This window comes from Rattus norvegicus, chromosome 11 (genome assembly GCF_036323735.1).
Source record: "Rattus norvegicus strain BN/NHsdMcwi chromosome 11, GRCr8, whole genome shotgun sequence".
NCBI lineage: Eukaryota > Metazoa > Chordata > Mammalia > Rodentia > Muridae > Rattus > Rattus norvegicus.
Window position 1 is genome coordinate 49,168,141 of NC_086029.1, and position 16,184 is coordinate 49,184,324.

Below are 16,184 nucleotides of genomic sequence, written 5' to 3' on the forward strand. Positions count from 1 at the left end.
CTTAAGGGGAGAGATTTGCTTTTTGTGAGTCTCTTGGAAAAGAATATAGATTTTTTTCTTCTTTGCCTCTGTTTCTGGGACTGGCTAAGAGAATCCTGTATCGAATGCCAGTGACCCTTGGCTTTTATTTCTCCATTGTTATTGGGAGCCACCTCACGTTCTTGTAAGAGCCTAGCAGGTGCATAAAGAAAGATGTGGGAGATAAAACCTGAACTTGGTTTCCTGGGACAGACACAGCTTTCCTGGGGCCTGAGAAGAAAGTCTCAGGAGATGTAATTCGAAGCTGAACTTGGGAAAATCAGATAACTATCATTCTTTAGCTTGTTTCTCTCTTCTCTTTAGTCATGGGGACTCTGAACATTCCTAGCAGCAACCTTATAGTCACTGAGGGTGAGCCCTGTAACGTGACTTGCTATGCCGTGGGCTGGACCCCACTCCCGAATATTTCCTGGGAGCTTGAGGTTCCTGTAAGTCATTCAAGCTACTATTCCTTTCTGGAGCCGGGCAACTCTCTGAGGGTCTTGAGTGTCCTGGATCTCACACCACTGGGCAACGGGACCTTGACTTGTGTGGCAGAGATGAAGGACTTGCAGGCCAGCGAGTCCTTAACTGTCAACCTGACTGTGGTTCAGCCTCCACCGGGTAAGTGAGCCTCGCCATCCTCAAAGCCATGGAGTGACAACTCTGAGTTCATGGGAGGGTCAGCTCTTGGTCAACACGAATTGTCAGCCTGGAAAATCACCTTGCCATTGGGTGGAGACAGCTACGATCGACTCGACAATCTCACATGCTCTTACAATTGCTTCTTCAGAGTTTTTCTTTTTCCTAATTGCAAACTAACCATTGAGAAGCCTCATGCACTACTTAGATAAGAAGGCAGCAGGTTCAGGGGCAAATACTTGACTTAATATTTTTCATAAATAAGACTGGATGTAGCAGATCATGCCAATAATTCTAGCACCTGGGAGCTGAGGCAGTAGGATAGCTGAGAGCTTTGGGCCAACCTGGGCTATGTAGTGAGTTCCAGGGAAACCTGGGCTACAAGTGAGATCCTGTCTCAAAAAAAAAAAAAAAAAACAAACAAAAAAAAAAACAAAAAACCAAAACTTGGCTAACTTGGGTAGGTAGCAAGATTTTAAAGTTTTTGCCTTTCAGAGGAACCTTCTATGACATAGCAGAAACCCTAGCCTTGTGCATTAAAGGGCCCCGTGGAGCTTTCAAGCTCTGAGTTAACATGGGTAGAGGTCCAAGGGTCCAGGAGTTATGAGGTAGGACATAAAGATTACATGACTTTGCATGTGTGTGCACGTGTGTGTGCGCGTGTGTATGCGTGTTTGTGTGTGTGTGTGTGTGTGTGTGTGCGCGTGCATGTGTGTGTGTGTAGAAAGGGACAGTGTGGGGGATGAACCTAGGGACCAGGTAAGAGATCTATCACTGACTATAACTCCAGTCACCCCATCCCTGGAGGCTCACAGTGAACCTCTCATTTTACAGAAGAGGAAGGGAATCCAGGTTGGAGTAGAGAAAGTCTTTTCAGCCCCCCTTTCTTCTTTTGATATTTCTTGGCTTGTAGAAGTAGTAGCCCCTGACCCAAACCTTCATTTTCTTTTTTTTTTTTTCTTTTTTTCTTTTTTTCGGAGCTGGGGACCGAACCCAGGGCCTTGCGCTTGCTAGGCAAGTGCTCTACCGCTGAGCTAAATCCCCAACCCCCAAACCTTCATTTTCACATGAATTTCCTGTGCTTGTGTCTGTCCAAATCTGGGTCTGTCTGTTTGTCTCATATAATTCAATTTTAGTCTTTCTATTATACTTATTTTGAGGCTCAGCTTGGTTCAGCATTTCCTGTCCCCTCAACTGTCCTTCTGACATTTTCCTATCAGCTTTTGGGATCTCACTCAATCAGATACCCTAGATTTATTTGCATTACCCCTGACCAACCCAGTTCTCCTATCAGCTACTTAGAGATGATGTAGTCTGGTCCAGGATTTAAGAGGGAAGATTGAAATTCTGGTGCCAAAAGTCTGTTGACACCAAGTAGACCAGAACTGCCTGTTGAAGATCCCTCATTTAACAAGAATATGGGGTAACCCAGAGCTTGGTGGGATGGCCCCTTCTAGACATGAATCTTACAGATTATCTCTCTGCCTACCTTTCTTTCTGAAGGGGACAGTAGAAGGCAAGGCTACTTCACCTTCCCTACTTTCCCTACCTTTCTGAGTATTATGATCTCCTCTCTTCCTCTAAGAGGGGCTTTCCATTGGGAAGAAATAGTTATACAACACCCCGTCATACCCAACAGAGAAGTCTTCATTATACAGCATGCACCCTTGTTCCAGTCTGGGCTTCCCCTCGTGTTGGTTCTCCTCCTGTGTAGGTTAGGAAGTGACCGCTGGTAATCTCTGATGTTGCCTGGGTTGAGGAGCAGCAATCTCATTCAGACCTTCATTTCCACTTGGCCTCCCTGATGAAAGGACCCTGGGCATATCATTGACTTCCCAGGCTCAGCTTTCCTGCCTGTGAAATGGGAAGGTAATGAATTAAGCCAGTCCTGGAAGGATTCTGAACACCTCTGCTGTGGCCTAGCCCTTTCCGTAAGCTTTTCATTTAACTGTTTTTTCATGGAATGTGGTACCTCTGACTTTAAGTTTCCAAATAACTTTATTTCTGTTCAAGAGCAGTTAACCTAAAATCTAAAGCCCCACTTTTTACTTTAGATGGTCAGATTCCACAGTCTCTACAGACCATAGACAGGGTAACACATCCGCTCTCTAGCTCTGTGATGTGGGAGAAACTCTTAACCTCTCTGAGATCCAGCTCTGTCATCCGTGAAACTGAGATAGCTTCAGTGCCAGCCTCTGGAGCTTTTTATCTTGGTGGGAAATGAGTGTATTGAAAAAACTAAGACAATCTCTCAATGTGATCTGTGCCCCAGAGCATGCAGAACAGAAGGGTGAGCTTATGTTGGTGGCTCTGACACCCATGTCCTCTCTGGTTTGTGTAGGCACAGGCTTTGCACATGGTGGGGGCTGATTTTGAGACACTCTTAGAGCTCTGCTATCTCTTTTCAGAACATTTGGGAAAATTATTCTCAGAGATCAGGAAAGGACAGTTCCTCAAAGCACTCAATAAAGTCAGTCATGCGGCATGAAGGAACACGCACCACGGTAGGAAGAGCTTAGAGATCGGAAAAGAACAGTCACTCAGTACTAAGTCAGTCACATGGCACTGCAGAGCATGCGCAGTGAGAAGAACTTAGGGAAAAAGGCTTGAACTTGAAACCTGGCGCTAACCTTCGCTGTTAGCTGTCACTGTGGGCTGCTCAGGTGAAGCATGACTGCCTAAACCAGAGTTCTGTCACTCACCTGAGCCATGCACCCTTTGCCCTGCACACAGCAGGACCACACCTGAAAATATTTTTTATATCAGGTGAGGCATGGGTGGTGCCTCCCTGAAGGGAATTGTTCCACAGAGAGGACCTGCGGCAGAGCAGGGGGCCCGTTGACAGTCTTTGCTTTCTTGTGCTGAACCACGGCAGGGGTTCTTTCCCCCTCCTGACTCATTTATGAGCAGACTGGATCAGAAACATCCCAAGAACCTGTTTTTCTATCTATTATCAATTTCTGACTTAACGATATGACTTATTTGTTTTTCAATCAGCTGTGAATGAACTTGTTCTAAAAATAACTTTCTTCTAAACAAGTCATCCATGATATATATGCCTATATGCATATGACTATCTATCTATCTATCTATCTATCTATCTATCTATCTATCTATCTATCTATCTATGAAAAAACATTATTAAAATAAGACACCTGTAAAGTTCCAGTAGTAGCCTGTGCTGAAGACCCCAAACATGATTGGCTGGATTAAAGGCCATTTGAGCTAAAGTGTCTTCTAAGTATGAAGCTCTGAAGAAGGACTTCCAGGGGAGAATGCTCACCACAAAGAGGAAGTGAACAGGAGCTATGGCTGCTGATACCCATGCTGGTTCTGTGTGGAGCTGTTGAGGGAGGCTGGGTTTGGTGGCTGAATTAAGGAACAGGACCGTGAGTAACATGTCTCCCATGAAGCCCTCATTCCATTTTGGACTTAGTCATCAGCCCCAAAAGGTGCCCTTTCCCCCTATACACATGCACACTCAAGGAGAATGCAGGCTCTCTCTCCTAAGCTGGAGGAGAGTTGTTGGATCCAGCCTGGTTTGACAGAGGTTGGAATGTTAGGTAGGGGAAGGAAAGGCCATGGGCAGGGAATGTTTGAGTAGTCAATAAATATGTTGTCCTAGGTGGGGAGAATTCAAGACTATCTCTTACATCAGGAGCCAGGCCTTACGTCTGATCTCATTACAGATGGTTGTGAGCCACCATGTGGTTGCTGGGATTTGAACTCAGGACCTCTGGAAGAGCAGTCAGTGCTCTTAACCGCTGAGCCATTGCTCCAGCCCACCAGGCCTTATGTCTAATCCCAGCTTACTCCCTTATAAAAACTTGTGACATTTGCAAACTTGTGTTTGAGGGAGAGAGAAAGTGAATCTAACTTGATGTAGGGTGGCCAGGGTGATTGTGAACCCATGGGTCCGATCTCAGAAACGTTCACACACATTCCTTGAGTCTGAATAACCTGGTAGATCAAGACTTGTGACTAGCAAGTGAGCCAGAGGCTAAAAACAACCTAGAAAGTAAACAGGGGCCACAAGAGTGGCTAGTTCTTTTTGCGGAAAGCCCAACACACTGGCAGTTGAGAGACTTTCACACAGAGGTCTGCTTTTCCATTGAATTGTGAGTCAGGAACATAGCCTTCATAACCTCATAGTTGTGTTCCTGGGAAGGGAAGCTTGGACATATTCCATAAGGGGGCACAGTGGCCTGAATAATAGAATAATATTCCCGAATTGTAGATCACCAGTCACTTGCATTTGAAACATCTGGGTGCCTTTGCAGACTACCTCACTGGAGTAGGCTTTGGATCTGACTGTTCTGTAGGTATTACTAGGGATGCTCAGTATTGTGCTCTCTGTCTGTGAGGACTGACTTGTGACAGTTCCCTAGTTTTGGGGCTGGGGCAGTGTGATATGAAAAAGTATAGTCCCGTCCTCTCTATCATCACCAGGTTTTTCATTTTTCTGAGGTTATAATTTTGTCATTTCCTCTACCTAATCCTCCCCCTCCCCATGTATTCCCTCTTGCTCTCTTTCAAAGTCATGGTTCCTTTTCCTTTACTTGTCATTGCATACATATGTGTGTATATATGTATTCCTAAATATATAAATACAACCTGCCCAGTTTGAATAATCTTACTTGGGGCTGGGGATTTAGCTCAGTGGTAGAGCGCTTACCTAGGAAGCGCAAGGCCCTGGGTTCGGTCCCCAGCTCCGAAAAAAAGAACCAAAAAAAAAAATAATCTTACTTGTGTGTTCTTGTATGTTACCTTATGTTCTCAGGGCTGACTATCTGGTTTTAATATTCAATCTATGTGTTCTTCCATGGAGAAGATTGTTTCTCCTGCTCTCAGCCCTTAGTTACCTGTAGTTCTTCAGGTTGGGCAGGACTCACTCTCTCCCATCTTATCTCAGGAAGACGTTGGGAGACTTAGAAACAGATGCCATTAGAAAACTAGTTTGGGCTTCCTGAATCCTGCATTTCTTCTCTAGATAAGTAAATATTGGGAGAAAGAAGAGACCTAAGCCTGTTTTAGTGTAATTGACTGCCTAGCGTAGGAGGCAAATAGCTGTTTCAGTCATCTATCCATTCATCCATCTATCGTCCATTGTCTATCTACCCATCATTCATCCATTCATTATCCATTCATCATCCATCCACTCATCATCTATCCATCCACCATCTATCTAGCCATCATCCATCTATCATCCACTATCCACCCATTCATCATCCATCCATCCATCCATCTATCCATTCATCCATCCATCCATCCATCCATCCATCCATCCATCCATCCTTCCATCCTTCCATCCTTCCATCCATCCATCCATCCACCATGACTAGTACATTCCAGGTATATGGGGTATAAGGAATACAATACGCTTGACCTTAAGGGAGTTAGGATAAGTTTAGATGGTAGAAGATACATAATAAGAAGCAGAATAAAATAACAGTAAACATAAACTGTTAAAAATTAAAGAAACCATCAAAATTGTCCAGCATTTTCTAATACTCTAGAAAAAATAAACAATTCATGAAGAGCAAAACAAAGTATCTTTTAAAATATGATGTGATTTTTCAAAACATAGAATTCCATGAATTATTTTCAGACAAGCCTACACACTCTTTAAAGAATGATTTGTGTGTGTGTGTGTGTGTGTGTGTATTTGTATGTGTATGTGTTGTGTATGCTCACATGATTGTAATGCTCACAGAGGCCAGAAGAGGGCCTCAGATACCAGTGAAGCTAGAGTTATATGCATTGGTGAACTGCTGATGTGGGACAGAACTCAGATCCTTTATAAGAGCAGCAACCATTGTTAGCTGCTAAGCTGCCTCTCTAGGCTTGCCTGTGGCTCCTTATGTAGCTGAGTTCTTGCTTGCCTGTGGCTCTCCATGCAGTTGATTCTTGCTTTCTCATGGCTTGCCATGTACCTGAACTCTTAATTGCCTATGGCTCCTTATGCAGTTAGACTCTACTTGCCTGAGGCTCTTTATGAAGTTGAGTTCTTGCTTGCATGTGACTCTTTGTGCAGGTGAGCTTTTACTTCTCTTGACTCAATACTGAGCTGAAGCCAATGTCTCTAAACATTCTACTCATATTTTGACCATTTAACATTTGCGTAGGAATAGCAAGCCATAGCTGCTGGATCAATCTTTAAGCAAAGTTCTGTAGTGGGGAGAGCACCCAAAAGATATTTTTATCATTTGCCTCTCCTGCCATTGGTTTCAGAGCAAACCCCATGTTCCTTCAGAGGAGACCTGATATTTTAAAGTTTCTAGTGACTAGTCAGCCACTACTCCATTTTCACTGAGCTACTCGTGAGGTAGGCTGACAGACCTTGTTGAATACAATGCACAGTTCTATGGATCAATGTGGTTGTCTGTGGTTTGGATTCTACATGGTTCCTGTTTGAGTGTGGAGGAGTAAAATGCTATTCAAGACTCCCTTGGGAATCATCCACATAGTTCCCACAAACCAGTGGATATGCTGCCCAGCAGGACTTTCAAGGATGGTAGAAATTCTCCATCTGGGTTGATTTGACCATTGAAATGTAGACAGCACAACTAAGGAACTGTATATTTAATTATACACAATTTTAGTGAAAATTTGGGTTTACATGACCATTCAAAGCCAGCAGGTCAGTTCTACAACCACCTGCAACCACCACTACAACCACCACCACCACCACAAAAACCCAAAAAAACCAAAAAGACAAAAACAAAAAAACCCTTCAAAACCATAAACAAAGCAACAACAGCAACAAAAAAGAAACAAAATCATTTTTCTTCCTTCTAATTTCCTTCCCTATTTTTCTCTCATTCACTGCTTGCTCTGCCTCACCTCACCTTTGTCTCCCAACTCCAGACCTATTGACTAAGAGGGCAAAGTAGATCCTAATAACTTTGGCTCCAGAAGAAGTGAGGGAAGCTCACATGGCTGTAGGAGAAATGCATTTAGTGATGGGCTCTGGTGGGGCCTTGGGAAAACTGTGTACCCAGGGTCTTGTGGCCTCCCTAGGGTGCCCCAATTACCTCTGAGCTATGGAGTCACAAATCATGGGAACATGGATGCCAGGACACACCATTCTCTAGTTCATGGTTTGGGCTAACCAAAGGCTATCCAAGCATGCTATTCAGAATTCTAACCCTTGGGAGTTGCCTTGCTGGTCCACCTGTATTCAGCTCTTAAGAATGTGAGAGGTGTCAACCAGCTTATAACTGGATCCGGGTTACAAAGCAATCACATATACCAATAAATACTGGGATGGGAGATGTTGCTGAGGACTGAGTCATTGAACCCACAGGAGAGAGGTCAGCAGACCATGCCCTGCTGCAGCAGGTTGAGAGTTATACTGAAGACATAAGGCAATTGGGATCCACTAGAATCTGAACCTACAAGGTACAGGCATCACTAAACATTTTCTTTCTCTTGCTCTTGTAGACAGTATTGGCGGGGAAGGCCAAGCGCTGCCAACCTGGGCCATCATCCTCCTGGCAGTGGCCTTTTCCTTACTCTTGATCCTGATCATTGCTCTGATTATAATATTCTGTTGCTGTTGTGTCTCCAGGAGAGAAAAGGAAGGTATTATTTTTCATATATGTTCCTATGGGGTTTTGAATCTGTGATACAAGCAATCGAAGTGAGTGAGTTTATCAACTTCTCAAAAGATGAGTTTCACCATAGTGAGATGTGACAGTGCCCTGGAAGATGGCTATCATCACATAGGCAAAGGACAAGAGCTGGCAAGGGAAACTTACACATTGTTGGCTGGAATGTGAATAGGTATGTCCCCTGTGGAAAACAGTATAGAGGTTCTTTCAAGACTAAAAATGCAAATACATATGATCTAGCTCTTGCACTGCTGGGTGGATATCCATAGAAAATGAAATGAGTGTGTCAGAGACACATATGCCATTCCATGTTCACTGCAGAACTGTTCATGATAGCTAAGATATGGAAACAGGCTTAGCATCCATTAATTGATGACCATGTAAAGGCAGTGCCTCATACATACACATACATATATACATGTGCATATACAGATTTGAATGCACACATATACATGTATGCAAACACATGCAAACATTCATTCATACACACATATCTATACATATAATCATACACATGCATATATATACATGAATACACAAGCATACGTATACACATGTATACATAAATACATGAATACATACATGCATATACACATACATACACATGCACACTGAACATACAAACATGTATATACACACAAACATACATGCTTACTTATATTTATTCATACAAGGGGCTATCATTTAGCCTTTAAAATGTGTAAATCCTGTTATTTTGGACAACTCAATGATATAGAATATGCTAAGAGAAATGACTCTGTTACAGAAAGAGGACTGTGGAGTGATATTGCTTGTCTGTGATACACTCAACAATCAAATGCACAGAAACAAAGTGGAGTGGCAGTTTCTAGAGGTGGGGGCAAGGAACTGGGACATGCTGGTTAAAGGGCACAAGGCTTTGGTTAGAGCAAGTATGTTCTGGAGAACCATATTAGTCATAATATATCAAGGCCTGAACATAGATCCTAAATGTGTTCTATATAAAAGGTGACTGGTGTATGGAATGATAGGTATGTGGATTGGCTCTATCTTGTAATTCCCCAGCACCTGCTCATATCAGCTTATCATACAGTACCTACAGATTTATATTCTTTTTAGCTCCCATTCTGCCTTAAGGAGCTGGGGCAGAGGTAATGGTAATGTCACAAAACAGAACTGAAACCAAGTGGGGAAGCCTTCAGTCTTGGAAAGGAACCACAAGGTGCAGGGAAAAGAAGGCTGTTCTTCTAGGGCAATGGTTCTCAACCTTTGAGTTTTGACCCCTTTGGGGGAGGGTCACACATCAGATATCCTGTATATCCAATATTTATATTACGATTCATACAGCAGCAGATTACAGTCATGAAATAGCAACAAAAGTAAGTTTATGGTTGAGGTCATGACAGCATGAGGACCTGAGAGTTGAGAACCACTGCTCTAGGACCCCGTGTAACTCCACCCAGAGACCAGGCTGTTCCCATACTTGAGAAAGTGATGACTGAGACTTCTATGGCCTCAGTTACTTATTTTTAAGGACAGGTAGCTGTGGTGATGTGTCATTTAACACGCAATGGCTTTTCTATAATAACGTTGGTCAGTAGATGCCTCGGGGTGGTTTTCTATCCTGAGGTGTTCCGAATGTCCCAGTGTGGGTGAGAGTGTCTGCAGAAGTAAAAGGAAAACAAGGCACATGCTGAATTAACATGTCTTGTGAATGAGTGTGCGGAGACACGCCCAGCAATGTGGAAGCCGATGCTGGTTTGGAGGTCGTGTCTGGAATGACAGCCTGTCATAGAGTTTGACAATTTGAAACTTGAGTGCGTAAGCATGATTTGACATGTGACAGCTCAGAACTTTCTAAGTACTGAATCTTTGTCTTTTTCTCTGATTTGAACACTTTCTACAGTTAAATTATTATTTTTTTTGTAAGAGCAGAGATTCTATGTTTGGGTGCCTGTCACTTGTCTTGAGTTGTTAAGTTTGTGAGCACTTCGTGTGTGCACCAGGTGTGACTCTTTTTCATCGATCTTTCTCTCAGCGAGACATGCTGGGTAAATCACATGACCTGGCCTAGGGACTGGGTCTGCTGCAGCTCCTCCATGGATTGGGCTTGTGATTTGAAGGATAATTTTATTCTTTAAGAAGTGGAAGTTGGGGAGCAATGAGAGCCTCAAGATGAGAATTTGGTTTGACCAAGAGTTGGCCATGCACCACAGACTTATTTCTTCACAGACCTGTGCTGGATTTTAAAGTAGAATGGGTTGAAATATCTCCCATTTCATTGAGAAGATACTGTGGACTGGGCATTGCCTTCAGTGGGTGATCTTTGGATATGGCATTCATCTAACTGGTGGAGAAGTTCTGATGTTTTGGGTTGGGTTGTCTCTTTCTCTTAGGCTTCTTTCTGACCTATGTTTGCTCTGTAAGAAAGGTTGGGGGTCAGTGGATGTTCTTCCATATGGCCTGGGTGGTTTTACTTTTTTCTTTTCTTTTAGTTTGATTTTCTATAAATGCCATCCAATATATATTAGGTATGAATATTAAGAATGTATCGTAAGAGTTCTGAGTCAGGTGCAGTGGCTCATGTGTGTAATTTTAATACTTAGGAAGCTGAGGCTGACAAAATTGTCACAACTTGGAGGATAGTCCAGTCTATGGAGTGAGTTATAGGCTAATGTTACATAGTAAGATGCTGCCTTAAAAATAGTTTTATGTTACATCTTAGGCTTTGTCCTTTATGTAATGTCAGGGGCCAGTCCTAGTAGCTCTTCTTTCTTCTTTAGTTCTTCTTGAGGAAGCAGAAGGTGGGAAGAGCACTGGCGGGGGTAAGATTTAGTCTTATGAGAAATTTAGAATTGCAGCATAATATTAATAAGTTTTCTTGTCTTAATTTTAAGTCACTTTGCCTCAGTAGCTGGCCTGTCTTCTGAGTCCCCATGGGAAACTGTGTAGCACCTCATCCTAAAACAGCAGGAGATTAAGTAAAGTAGCCTTTGTTCTATCTCTGCAGGAACTGCACAGCTCTAACTTTCAGCCTGCTAGTTGAGGTCCCAGGAAGAAAAAGGGACACTTGGAAAGTGATTTTAGCATTTATTTCTAAGTTATAAAAAGTTTTCTATGAAAGCTCTCTAAGACAAAGGTGGGAAGAGTTTGTAAGAAAAAGGGGGATAAGGAGACTCTAAGAAAAAACAGGATAAGGAGTGATAAGAAGAGGGGAATAAGGAGAATAATTCTAAGAAAAGTGGTGGCATGGAGAATGAGTGTGTACCTTCTTCTCTTTGTCCCAGCACTTAAAAACATCTTTCAAAATACATGGTCACATGGTAAAAAGTTCATCACAAGTTTACACATAAATTCAAATCATAAATTGAATAAGAAGTTTGCAACAGAGACTCTTTACATGCATTTACATCCATTAGGAGTAATTATCTGGCTAAACGTTGATCACCTGTCATAACTCCACAGGTTCATGGAGAATTAAAAACCATAACTGAGTTATTAGTGAGGCTTTGTATAGATAAACCCAATCAATATTTTATCTTCTGTCCTAGCACCTATAATAAATTGTTAGTTTCTTTTTTATGATCTTTGGTTAATGCTTTTACAACCTTTTAGAATGTGCCTGCTTGTTATCTCAGAAACAAATAATTTGTGATACTAAAGACTGGTAGAGTTCTCATTGTACTTTTGACTATCAGAAAGGACCAAATAGCAGTCCCAGTAAAAAGAGCTTAATAAATACTGATATAATTTTAGAAATTCTTATAGGATCAGCATTAAGAACTGAGAAATCATTTATTTGTCTATATAGCATCACTCCAAGACAGTACATCTTCCCAGACCTGCAGAGATCTGCTCAAAAGGGTGGGATAATACCTAGTGATTGTCATATATGTTTACTAATAACAGGAAAACATGTTAGCAGGAATCTTTCCTAAAATGAATTTCTTCTGGGCCTTGCCTATCAGAGCAAATCCATCATGAATTATTAATCCAAGGTGAACCATCTCAGGAAGATCACTTGCTAGTTTTTAGCTTGTCCTATGTCAGCTCCTGATAATGAAACTTCAGGCCCATGCCAGTATGAGCTATTTCTTTCCCTTTCTTGTTTGTAACAAGTTTAAGTTGGAGCTTTGAACAGAGACTGGACACAAGCCACTTACAATGCTTGCTCTATGCCACTATGTCAGATGTGAATGCAGAGAAATTATTCTGCATATTAACATAATTGAAAAATTCAATGACCTTCTAAGTTTTTTCCAGTATGATAATTTCAATTAATGATATGTGTTTTCTGATCTTCTGCTGGTTAACTGAAAACTGACTGAGGATGCCTGAGGGTCCTGCTCATCTTACGCAGAGGCCCTAGGGTGGCAGCATGCAGAGAAAGACCCAAATCCCACACCTGTTGCACCTGAATGGGACCATGTGGCTTGTCCCACTATTGGAAGGTTTTGATGGAGGGAGACCAGAGACTTGCAATGTAGATAAAAGAGTTTCTGAGTTTAGTTTGAGACCTGAATCAGATGATGTTATTAGAGTGAAAATAGGTGAGATTATTACCTAGAAATATAATAAGGAAATAGATATTGTCTATTCCTCAGCGGAGTGTGACATATAGAAGGCCTGGCTATGAGAGTGGGGTTGTAAAGAAGCATGGGCTCTGAATACAGACTTGGTGTGTGGCTTGGTGTAAGGCTTAAAGTTTTAGATTCTAGATTCCCTCTAGTTCAAAAGTCCATTGATTGGGACCATTGACTAGGGAAGGAATAGTGGTATTGTGGTGAGTGTGTGTGTGTGTGTGTGTGTGTGTGTGTGTGTATGTGTGTGTGTACAAGACCAAGAATAGGGACTGAGAGACAACAGAGTTACATGACAAATCCTGGGAACCAAACTCTGGAGACCAGCATCAGGGTGCAGATCTGCATTTATTGCATATCACATAAGCTTACATAGTGTTTGAACCAATCCCAAGACCCTAGATCATTGGCAAATCATATCTGGCCACACTGTCACTGTGCCCAGTTGAAGCCTGTCCTGATGAAGTTACTTAGAAGGGGTGGAGGGACATCCTTACTTTTTAGGACTTCCGTGAAGATGGGGAAGCAGCCACTACCCTGGCTTTGGTTCCTTTTGCTGCCTCACTTGTGTTCCCAGAGCCATTTTAGATCTAATGCCATTCGTGGCAGATCAGGACTCTTCGAGGAGTTACAGGAGCCTGTGGCGCCTGGCTCTCCCTTCCACTTTTTCCTTCACAAAGTTGACTTTCACATTTCCACAATGTGTGGCAATGTCTGAGTTGACACTATTCGTACACATGAACTTGATTGAAAAATGGATCTTAGCATTAAGGAACTCAGATGTAGGCACATAAGGTTCCATCTTTGTTAAGTTGCTGTAACTTTGCTGTCTAAGTCAGATGAGAGTAAGCTTTGAGAATACAGTTCTGCTGGGCAGTCATGCAGGGAACAACCAGTGATGGTGTGGGGAGATATGATTGGCCAATGATTTAAGGTCTTAGGATTGGTTTAAACACTGTATATAAGTTTATGTGCTGTGCAATAAACTCAGATCTGAACCCTTATGCTGGTCTCCAAACTAGTTGCTGTCTCAGTTACTTAAAGCCTTTCCTGGTGATAGAGTTGCATAACCTTGGATTGATATCAAACTCAATTAGTATTCACTAGTTACACAGGGGGTATCTACTATCTTTCAAGAACCTACAGTATTTATTTTTCTGATACTGAACCTATTTTCCTTAATAGGCTTAATCATTTAGTAATTCCATATAGGGCCACTTTGAGTACAGACTGGGTCTAGGTGAGGTTTTTCAGAGTCAGAAAGTCAATTAAAATATCAGTGAGAATTTATTTCTAGAACCCCTATCCTCCTTTTGCTTATGGGACTTCTCTCCCTCTGTTTTTTTTTTTTCAGAATCTACTTATCAAAATGAAATAAGGTAAGAAAGGTAAAACGGTAAGTTGGAAGCAGGGGACTACAGGGTGTGAGGGTTTGTCACTCAAAAAGTACTGAAATTGGATACTCTGAAAAACATGCTAATCATAAATTCATAAAGCAACCCTACTTGTAGAATATCAGAGACCAATACAGGTGGGTGAACTGTCCCCTAATCACCTGACATTTGCAACTCTCCCCACAAGAGGACACTGTGCACTGTGACTGTTGACTGTTGTCCTGCCTGCCCTGCTTTAAGTCAGGAACCTGCAGAGGTTGTATCTGGACTTGAGGTGTGTTGTAGGACAGCAAGGTAACCCACACAGATGCCTATAAGGCATGTGGTATTGCTCCAGTTGACAAATTAGGCTCTGCCAGTCGTTTGTCCCAGTGCAGAGAAGTAGTGAAAAATTCCTCCCATTCCCATAACCATTCATAGTGACTGCAAACAATTTTGAGGTTAACTAAGTCCAGACTCACAGAAATACACAATAGCTCATGTGTTCACAGGAATACACAATAGCTCATGTGTTCACAGGAATACATGGCAGCCAGTGTGTTCACAGGAATACATGGCAGCCAGTGTGTTCACAGGAATACATGGTAGCCAGTGTGTTCACAGGAATACATGGCAGCCAGTGTGTTCACAAGAATACATGGTAGCCAGTGTGTTCACAGGAATACATGGCAGCCAGTGTGTTCACAGGAATACATGGTAGCCAGTGTGTTCACAGGAATACATGGTAGCCAGTGTGTTCACAGGAATACATGGCAGCCAGTGTGTTCACAGGAATACATGGCAGCCAGTGTGTTCACAGGAATACATGGTAGCCAGTGTGTTCACAGGAATACATGGTAGCCAGTGTGTTCACAGGAATACATGGTAGCCAGTGTGTTCACAGGAATACATGGCAGCCAGTGTGTTCACAGGAATACATGGTAGCCAGTGTGTTCACAGGAATACATGGCAGCCAGTGTGTTCACGGGAATACATGGTAGCCAGTGTGTTCACAGGAATACATGGTAGCCAGTGTGTTCACAGGAATACATGGTAGCCAGTGTGTTCACAGGAATACATGGTAGCCAGGGTGTTCACGGGAATACATGGTAGCCAGGGTGTTCACGGGAATACATGGTAGCCAGGGTGTTCACGGGAATACATGGTAGCCAGTGTGTTCACAGGAATACATGGTAGCCAGTGTGTTCACAGGAATACATGGTAGCCAGGGTGTTCACGGGAATACATGGTAGCCAGTGTGTTCACAGGAATACATGGTAGCCAGTGTGTTCACAGGAATACATGGCAGCCAGTGTGTTCACAGGAATACATGGTAGCCAGTGTGTTCACAGGAATACATGGTAGCCAGTGTGTTCACGGGAATACATGGCAGCCAGGGTGTTCACAGGAATACATGGTAGCCAGTGTGTTCACAGGAATACATGGCAGCCAGTGTGTTCACGGGAATACATGGCAGCCAGTGTGTTCACGGGAATACATGGCAGCCAGTGTGTTCACAGGAATACATGGCAGCCAGTGTGTTCACAGGAATACATGGTAGCCAGTGTGTTCACAGGAATACATGGTAGCCAGTGTGTTCACAGGAATACATGGTAGCCAGTGTGTTCACAGGAATACATGGTAGCCAGTGTGTTCACAGGAATACATGGTAGCCAGTGTGTTCACAGGAATACATGGTAGCCAGTGTGTTCACAGGAATACATGGTAGCCAGTGTGTTCACAGGAATACATGGTAGCCAGTGTGTTCACGGGAATACATGGCAGCCAGTGTGTTCACAGGAATACATGGTAGCCAGGGTGTTCACAGGAATACATGGCAGCCAGTGTGTTCACAGGAATACATGGTAGCCAGTGTGTTCACGGGAATACATGGTAGCCAGTGTGTTCACAGGAATACATGGTAGCCAGTGTGTTCACAGGAATACATGGCAGCCAGTGTGTTCACAGGAATACATGGT

At 42.8% G+C, this 16,184-nt stretch overlaps 1 protein-coding gene across 6 annotated transcripts in view; it reads left to right on the forward strand.

Moving 5' to 3' along the window:
- The window catches only part of Igsf5 (immunoglobulin superfamily, member 5), a 42,883-nt gene that overhangs the window by 12,151 nt on the left and 14,548 nt on the right, over nt 1-16,184 (forward strand). For 2 of the 6 annotated variants that reach the window (XM_006248155.5, NM_001006990.2), the window contains exons 4-6: nt 343-642; nt 8,104-8,244; nt 14,187-14,211. In XM_006248155.5, the coding sequence (XP_006248217.1) occupies nt 343-642; nt 8,104-8,244; nt 14,187-14,211 (466 nt within the window). The remainder of the gene's footprint in view (nt 1-342; nt 643-8,103; nt 8,245-14,186; nt 14,212-16,184) is intronic. The other 4 variants (XM_006248156.5, XM_063270559.1, XM_039088368.2 and 1 more) reach the window with 2 other exon arrangements.